The 9,121-nt window shown below is 60.9% G+C and overlaps 1 protein-coding gene across 1 annotated transcript in view; it reads right to left on the bottom strand.

The window, feature by feature from the left end:
• Window positions 1-9,121, bottom strand: part of DGKK (diacylglycerol kinase, kappa) — a 22,480-nt gene that overhangs the window by 9,626 nt on the left and 3,733 nt on the right. Inside the window, exons 2-8 of the mRNA XM_010003458.1 lie at window positions 2,419-2,529; window positions 2,226-2,306; window positions 1,897-2,001; window positions 1,580-1,712; window positions 1,267-1,373; window positions 967-1,092; window positions 727-829 (exon numbers count right to left, since the gene is read on the bottom strand). Of these exons, the coding sequence (XP_010001760.1) occupies window positions 727-829; window positions 967-1,092; window positions 1,267-1,373; window positions 1,580-1,712; window positions 1,897-2,001; window positions 2,226-2,306; window positions 2,419-2,529 (766 nt within the window). The remainder of the gene's footprint in view (window positions 1-726; window positions 830-966; window positions 1,093-1,266; window positions 1,374-1,579; window positions 1,713-1,896; window positions 2,002-2,225; window positions 2,307-2,418; window positions 2,530-9,121) is intronic.

The following is a 9,121-nucleotide window of genomic DNA, read 5'->3' as shown; positions in this document are numbered from 1 at the left end:
GCAGCCGGGCGCAAGCCGGGACCGGCTGCCTGCGTTCCCACCGGAGAAGCCGCGTGATGGTTCCCCTGACAGCATCCCGATGAGTAAGGAGCAGCAGATGTGCCACCAGCTGAGCTGAGTGGTGAAAATCATTAAAGAATGAGGAAAGAAATATCCGGGGGAGAAGAACAGATTTTGCTCAGCAGAGGCCAGCTGGGCCCCTTGGGAGAGCAAGGGAGAGAGCACGAGGGTCCCTCAGCCGCACATTGCTCCTCTCCCCAGTGCCCCGTGGCTGCCCGTGCTGGGGCTCTGCACCACCACAAACCAGCTGAGGTTCAGACACTGAGGAATAGCCCAAGCAAGGGCTCATCCTGCCCTTGAAGGTGCAGAACCCCACATCAGGAGCTCAGACCTAGTATTGCTGACCCCAGCATGGGGGGACCATGACCAGGGTGACTGCAAGAGGCAGCCTGTCAGGAGCAACTGAAGCCATATGCAGGGAAGAAGTGCCACTCCATGGCACCATCACAGCCCTGAGGCAGACTTCACAGCAACAACCAGCCTTCAACTAAGGGTGCACCAGGGAGGTGTGTTTACTTAGGAGCCTACTGACAGTGGTGTTCTTGATGCCCCAGAGGAAAGCAGGCACAGTGCCAAAATTCAAAGCTTGCAGAGGAGCTCAGGGCCCTGTCCCAGGAAGCTTGTCCCCCCCTTCTACCGCCCAGCCCTGTCCCCTCCATGACTCACCATCTGAATCGATGCTGTTCAAGGCCGTTGGTGGGATGATGGACACTTTGTACTGGCCCAGGGGGCACCTCTTGCCGAAATGCTCCTTGCAGGCACTGTGAACCTGGGGACACAGGGACATATGCATAAGCAAACTAGGGGACAAAGCACCAAAGCCCCCAGCCTCAGTTTCCTCAGCAATGCACCCAGGTGGGGCAGTGCTGCCTGTGCCATGGTGGGGGGACAGGGACACATCCTTACGATGGCCTTGCACCAGAGGCACCTCCAGTCCTGCAGCCTCCGGACGCTGCCGCAGGTCCGGTCGCAGACGGCGCAGCGTGCACTGACAGGCAGGTTCCCCTCCAGCCACTGGTGGGGCATGGCCACCTGCAGAGAGGGGCAGTGGCCAAGGGCTCATCACAGGCCACCCCTATCCCCTTGACCCCCAGGCTCCATGGAAGAGGTGGACAGAGGGTGATGCCCCATGGCAGGGCAAGCCCCAGACCCCTCCCATGGCCTCTTGTCCCTGTCTGCTTGGGCCCCGGGGTCTCCCCTGCTTACCCCATCCTCATCCTCGATGATTTCAGTGCCAATGGAGGCCAGGGTGGTCCACTTGCAGTTGTTGGTGGCCCTGACAGCACAGCGCTTGTGTGCCTTGAACTTGCAGACTGCATGGGGGGGAGCAGGTGAGGAGCAGGGTCGTCCCCACGGGATGCACAGCCCTGGTCCCCAGCCCCTCCGCAGCTGGTGATGGTGCTGTCCCAGCAGCCAGCGGGCACCACCCTAACACTCCTTCTGCTCCAGACCAGCCTCACAGCAGATCCCCAGTCCCAGCCCCAGTCCCAGCCCCCTCAAGCAGGACACCAGTGCTGACCTTCGCAGGAGAGGCCGTGGGAGGTGACCCCGGGGAGGGCCTCGCGGCAGACGTTGCAGAAGGTGGGGCGGGCGTGGGAACAGGCGTACCAGTTGTGCATGCCTGAGAAGTGCTCCATGTTGAACTGTGTGGCCTGCTGGGGGCACAGCCCTGCCCCATCAGTCCCCTGGAACCCCCAGCCAGACCTCCCTCCCCCCTAGCCCCCCTGGGTAACCCCACCGCCAAGGGCAGCAGATCCTGTCCAGCAGCCAAAGGCACCACCAGCTCCCGAGGGGCACCCACAGACCCGCATCCATGCAGCCTCCTGCCTACATCACCTCATGGATCTCCCACTTCTGGACAGATTTCAGGGCACTAATCCAGTCCTCCATCTCCTTCCGATTCTCTGCACATAGGATGAGCTTCCGGAAAGGTGTGATCACCTGCAACAGACACCATCCCTGTGTTCCTTCACAAGGCCACAGCACGGCCAGCCCGCCCCAAGAGAGCAACCCCCAGGACACCCTGGCACTTGGCCACCAGTGCCACCTCCAGCAGCATGAGGCCATGCTGTGGGGTCCCCATGGCTCGTGGAGAAAGGTCTGCAGTGCCTCCCCATAAGGTGCTGAGCTGGAGGGGCACGGTGGGTACCTCACACCATCCTCACCGTGAAACTGTTGTTGATGTTCTTGGTGCTGGTCTCAGCCACGCTGGCATCAGACAGGTCTACCTCGTCGAAGATCAATGACTGCAGGGGAGAAACCAGAGCCCCAGTCCACCAGGCAGGATTTCGGGCTTCTGCCTGGGCTTGCAGGCCCAAGCCCACCTGGCTGAGCATGTTGGAAGCCCCTCCAGCCTACCTTGGCATCCTTGGCGTAATAGAGTGTCCTGCCCCGCAGCTTGAAGTATCTCCTCTTCCACCTCTGGAAGGAGCTTGTCTGCTTCAGCAACAGCCCCTCCTTCACACTCTTCTGCAGAGACCACAGGGCCATGAGCTCCTGCAGCCCCCAGGGCCCCCAAGCCAGCCCCCCCTCTCTGGTGACACAGGTCCCTGGGTGCCCAGGAGCTAAGTGGTGCCCAGAGCACAGAAGGGACATTCTGAGGTCCACACTGCTGGGTGTATCAGGGCAAACAATGCCCACTGTGGGCACTGGACACTTCATGTGACTGGGGGCATGCTTAAGTTGGAGGTCTCCAGCAGCATGGAGCTGCTGCAGCCCGTTGCCTCCTCCCCATCCCCAGCGCAGCCCCCAGAAGAGCCGTAACCTGCTGCAGCTCCCCAGAAGCCAAAGGCAGAGCTGGTGCCAGAACAGTTCCCTTGGAGGGGACACCGATGGCCTAGAGCCACCAGGACTGCAGCTGGGAGGTGGCACTGCCTGCGCACTGTGGCCCCAGCCTCTTTGCTAGGTTGGGAAGTGGAGGGCTGGGGTGTGGACAGCCCTGCCTGGCACCCACAGCCCCTGGAGGGGACAACCTGGGGCCGTGGGACATCGCGGCGGCCAGAGCATCCCCCTGCAGTGCAGCACATCCCTGCAGCCTGGCTGCATCCTCTGCCCTCCCCTCTCCACTGCACCTGCCAATATTTACCCTCCTCGCAGCGGTGTTTACAAGGCTCAATTAATTAGTGTTTGCAGCGTGGCTACAAGCCTGTGCTGAGCAGGGTGGCAGAGATGCTCTGGCACTACCTAATCTTTGATTGTATCTTCTTTAAGCAGCGCTGGCAGCCCCATTCAGCTGCTCCTCTGCAATTAGCCGCAGCAGCGGCTCCATCAGATCCCAGCACATGACGACAAGGCACATTTAACGGCGAATTAGCACCGGGCACCGAGGGCATCGTGAGAGGAGGGTGGTGCCGGGGCTCCGCGCTTCCATGCCCAGCCCGCAGGCTGCAAGAGGTGGCACCCTGGCACCTGCCAGCCTGCAAACATTGCATCCTGGCCTCGGCACTAACCCACTTCCCCACGGCTCCGAACCAGATGGCCAGAGTGCCAGGAGTAGCAGGAGCCTGCAAGGTCACAGAGAAGCCCAAACCCCACCTGACTAGTCCCTGAGCCCCCCAGGGACTCTGGGCTTGCAGCTTGCAGCCCCAAGTTTGAAAAAGGATGTTTTTAGCCTTTATCGCTCCCTATCAATATTTTGCCCCCCTAGGAATGGGGCAGGGTTTGCCTGTGGTTGCTCCCCAGTGGCTCAGCAGTTGTGGACCTCTGGTTTTGGCACTAGGGACAGAAAGAGACCCGGGATGCACCTGATGGCCAGGGCACCAGCAGCCCATGCGGTGGGAAGCCACGCTGCAGCAGGCAGTGTTGAGCAAGCCCATCATTTCCCCATTGCAAACAGGAAAGGGGTGGGAAAGGCAAAGGCTGACACTTGGGGCAAGTGGTGTGTGGGACGTGCTGGGGTGGCATTGGCCCTGCCATGCCAGCTCCCCTGCAGCCCCAGTCAGGGCTCCAGGGCCACCACAATACAATTCCCTATAGCAAGTGGCTGTTAGGTACCCCAAAGCTCCCAGGAGCTGTGCACCCACAGTACAGGACAGGGGCTTCCTCTTCCTCCTGGAGAGGTATTTGGAACACTGGCAGCCCTTAGACACTGCCCAGGGGACTCAGCCCCACCTCAGGTGTGCTTGGCACCCACAGGATCCCAGAGATACAGGGTGGGGAAGTGAAGGCAAGAACGAAACCACTCGAGGTCTGTGAGAAAACTGCCACCTCCAGTGTAGTCAGAGCTGGCGGAAGGCAAGCAGCACAGGGACCTCAGAGGGACGCAGCTAGAAACAGCCCCAGGAGGATGGCTGGCCACCAGCAACGTGCCTGGCAGGACTAAGCTGGTCCCCAGAGGCCATCATGCTGCAGGCTGGCTGTGCATGGCACAGACAAGGGAGCTTGAAGTGAAGCCTGGGGGAGCTCACCTCCCTCTCGGACTGTACCCTAACAGGGTTTCTTCCAGACCAGGGTGCATCTCAAAATGCTGGCTCTTCCCTCAGACCTAAGAGAGAACCCCCAACCCACTCTCCCAGCTCTGCCACTGCCATCCCTAGGAAGACCCTATAGATTTGACCATAACTGACACAAGAGGGTTTTCCTGCTGGAATCTGCTTGGACCACGAAGGGGCTGCTGGAGAAGAGCCAGGAATACTGAGTTACTTGGGAATGCCAGCACATACAGCTGGTGGCCATCACACTGGCTCCCCACCGGCTTGCATCCCTACGCCACTCCTGATGGGATCTGCTTGGCCCCATGGTAACACAGCGCCTCGCCCCAGGAATGAAGAGAGGGGACCGAACACCCGCCAACACACTGACCTGCATGGCACCAGCATCATCCCGGGCAGCCGCCCTCCTCCAAACACAGCAGCCCACCAGGCACGTGCCGGGGTCCAGCTGGGTCAGAGCTCATCCCCGTGCCGAGCCAGCAGGTGCCAGGACAGCAGGGGAGAGCAGGCAGCCCTGCAGAGAGCCTGGCCACGGGGCTGCCAGCGCCGCCGAGTCTGCTGGGCGCCCTGTGGCTGAAGTCGGTTGGAAACCTTATCAGGCGCTGCAATAGAGCAGAGCTCTTCCGGGCCAGGCAGCCCAGGGGCTCGGTGCCTGCAGGGTGTCACAGCCCCGCAGGCCCAACTGCATCTGTGCTCCCCAAGGATGTAGGACTCCAAATCCTCCTTCCCAGTGCTGGGGGGATCCTTGAAAGGGCATGTCCAGCCATGTCAGGTGCCATGAGCTCGAGCCATGGAAAAGTGAGAGAGGATCAATAGGGTGGAGAGGAATGAGGGAAGAAGGCCCCAGAAGGCAGTGATCCCCCCTACGTCTCCTCCTCTAGCACTCCTTGCCTTCAGATGCTTTCTAGAAATGAGCTCATGCTTCCCCACCTACAGCCAGATCCCTGAGCATCCCACCGGCAGGCATCCCAAGCTGGTCTCCCTGCCCCTCGTGCCCAGGCCCCGCTGAGGCTCTCCCACCCTGCCCCACCGCGGACAGGCGAGAGCAGCGCTTGCACAACGGAAAATGTGAGAGAGGACAGCGCAGCTGAGAAACCTCACAAACATCCGGCTGGCAGCACTGGGGCTATCTTTACACCCCAGGCACCAGCTCGGCAAGCCCTGATGAACATGAGCAAGCCCTGCCTCCCCTGCTTGGCTGCAGCCTCCTCAGCAGGGCAGGTCCCCAGCAGTGTCACTGTGCCCTGCAGTGCGGTGCCACTGCAGGGGGTGACCCAGCAGCCGGGGTCCCTGCACCAGCCCCAGGCAGGCCGTGTGCCACTGGGCTGGGAGCAATGCAGGGCATGGCTGGGGTGCTGGCTGGCCTCAGTGTGGCTGGGTTTGGGGGTAAGCTTGGAGATGGAGTCCTGAGAGAGTCACCTGAAGCTGTCCAGAATCATAGAGATACTCAACAGGTGGGCTCTGAAAATCTCCACAGATGGAGACCCCATGGTCTCTCTAGGCAGCCCATGCCAGCTTTTGACCAGATTCAAAGCAGAAAAAGTGTTTTCTTGTGTTTAGATGAGCTTTCCTACTTTTCCATCTGTACCCATTGTCCTATTGGCAAACACCATTGAAAAAGAGTCCAGTTCCCACTTTGCTGGACTCTCCCTTTCAAGTATCTATCCACATTGCTGACTACCCCTTGGCCCCAGAATCCTCTCCAGGCTGAACAGTCCCAGCTCTCCCAGCCTCTCCCAGAACAAGAAATGCTCCAGTCACTCACCAGTGTCAAGCCAGGACACAGCACTGCCCAGGAGCCACATGCCACCCTCCTGCCGCAGGAAGGAGGTTTCCAGGCTTGGCCTCAGGGGCCCTACCTTGCTTTCCCTGTCTTTTGGCCTTCCCCACAGCCCCACAAGTCCTCCCATAGCTGCCCCAACACCCTACTCCCACGGGCACTGCTGGGCTTATGCCTGGGACACCTTGAGCCTGCAGGATGTCTCCAGCAAGGATCCAGGACCACTCAGGCCTTGGGGTACCAATAACCCCACTGACCTTCCCCAGCCCACTGGGAGGATGCTAGTGGGTGCCCCAGCCCCAGCGAGTGGCTGTGATGTCCCCAGCATCAGAATTTGGGAACATGATCCCCCTTTCTAAATGGCAGACAAGCCATGTCCCTGCCTGCCATGGCTATGCTCACTGTGCCCACACCATGGGCAATGCTCCTATCCTCCACTATGCCCCCACTGGTGCCTGCTCCCCCATCTCTGCTGCAGGCACCACAAGACCAGTCACTTGCTGCAGCTCCTTGCAGCCAGAGCTGAAGGGAGCAGAGCTGCTGGATTGCTCCCCGCCTCCACTCAGCTGCCAGGAGAGCCAATGCCGAGGCAGCGCTGGGAGCCGAGCTCCCAACCCACGCGGGCAGGATGTTCCCCCCCAACCTTGTTTGCCAGCACTTCAAATGCCTTGATGCACCCCGGAGCCAGCACGCCCTCCCTCCCCACGGCCCCCGCCCTCAGTGCCAGGGCTCAGCACAGCATCCCTCTCTGCCCTTCTGCTCCCAAAACCTGGTGCAGGCAACCGGCAGCCCCCAGCTGCGGTGAGGAGAAGGGGGTGGCAGAAAACCCCCACCCATTCTGGGACCATTGAGCCCGGCGGGGGCACCTGCGCCTGGCAGCTGTCATTGTCACCGAGCACAATGGCCTCTCCGCCTCTGTGCAAAGTGGCACAAAACGCCCCGCAGGGCGCCCCGGCAATTACAGCCCGGAGAAAGCCAAACTGGGGGTGTGGAGTGGGGAGCTGTGATTGATGGGGAGGTTTGAGGGGGGGTTGGGGAAACAGGCATTTGGGGGTGCACTGGGAATGGGGAGCAGCTATCAGGAAGGATTTAGCAGATCTCAAAATGAACCCCACCCACTCTTGTCCCCAAGGGACTGGAGTTAAACACTCTGGCATGGACAAGCTGCTCACTTCCATTACCAGGGACCAGGGTCCCCCCAGTCAGTGTGGGTGGGCAGTGGAGTGGGGGTCCTGACCCTTTTCAGATCCCCAACATGGCAGGCTCCTATAGATTCCCTCCAGCACCCCAACCAACACTGATGGTCAAAAAATAGGCCAGACCACCCCTCTCCCTCCCCCAGCTAACCCGGTTCCCTCTCAGGAGCTGCAGTCCTGGCACCAGACTCTCCCTCACTCATTAACTGTGTGCTAATTACATACCTGCCCCAGTCTCTGAGGTGCAGGCAATGGTTCCCCCCTCACCCCAACCCCATGTGGGTGAACAGGGGCGTCAAAGCAGCTTGGAAAGGTGCTTGTCAGGGCACACATGCTGCCCATCGCTCCGGCTGCAGCTGTGGCCACGGCCAGAGGGGTGGGCAGCATGTGCCCAGCACAGCTCTGAGCCAGGGACAGCCCGAGCTGGGTGGCAGCGGCGATCGCATCCCAAAATCCTCATCTCAGTAGGGAAGAAAGGAGCCCATCTGCTGAGCAGCCAGGCTGGCAAACGTGGTCCAGCCCACCCAGACCAAGGCAATGGATTATTTGGGAAAAACCCTGAACCCCAACACTGAAAACACTTAGGAGTCTGGGGAGAGGGATAACGACTTGCTCTTACCCCACTCCAGCACGAGCCCTGCTCGGCTCCCACCCCTCTATGGGCCATTAACCCCACCGCATCCTTTCCTCCTGCCCATCCATCACGCCGCACCGCGCGGCATCACCTCCTGCATGGCTGATAGCGGGGCCGGGCAAGGAGCGGCAGTGCAGCCGCTCCCTGTGCGCAGCTGTGAGGCCAGACCTGCTGGTGGCACGGAGGGGCTCTGACACCTGGGCTGTGGGCTCAGGGCATGCTTGTGTCCCTGTGCTGCTGCTGCAGAACGTGGGTGCAGCCCAGCCATCTGCCCTTTTCTCTTGCTTTCCTGGCACTTAAGACTCCCTGCAACATTCCCTGCACTTCACAGCACGGCAATTCCCTCCAGCACAGCAAATGCTGCGTGGCAAACTCCACTGGCTGCTGCCGCCCCTCCGGGAGGGCTCACATACTGCCCTAAGTATCCCCAGGACCATGCCCATTGGCCTGTCTCCCCACTGTGCCCCCACACAGCACCCTGTACAGCCCACAGCACCCACCTGGCAGCCAGGTCAGCACAGACAGATGAGGTGCCGGCCTGCCCCAAAGGAGGAGAAACTGAGGCACATTCCTTGAGCAGCCAGAGGGACTCAGTAAGAACCCCCAGGGCCATTTGCCCTGGAAATGTCTCCTGCCAAGTGGGGAAACCCCACACTACCCAATTGGGAGCATGAGAGTTCCACTCCCCCAGGCTTTTTGCCCAAACACCTTTTGCCCCCCCTCGTTCCAGTGCACCAGGCTTAGCACAACAGCCAGGCCTGGGCCAGTGCGGGGGGAGCTCAGCCCCTGCCCCGGGCTGTCACCACCTGGTCCCCACTGCCTCTCTCCATACCCGCGGTGCTCAACAGTAGAGCCCAGGTGCACCCCTCTGCCCTACAGCTGCATCCCCCGTGGTGTTTTCTCAGCTGCCCTCTCCTCCTCGAGTCGGCACGGCCACCAGATCTCCACTGAGGGACAGCTGGGGCTGGAGTCATCCGGCTGCGGGGGGATTTCTGGCCCGGCGGCAGAGCGAGGGACCCCC

This window comes from Chaetura pelagica, unplaced genomic scaffold (assembly GCF_000747805.2).
Source record: "Chaetura pelagica isolate M959 unplaced genomic scaffold, ChaPel_1.0 scaffold938, whole genome shotgun sequence".
Classification (NCBI taxonomy): Eukaryota; Metazoa; Chordata; class Aves; order Apodiformes; family Apodidae; genus Chaetura; species Chaetura pelagica.
This window is presented reverse-complemented; position numbering and strand designations above follow the sequence as displayed.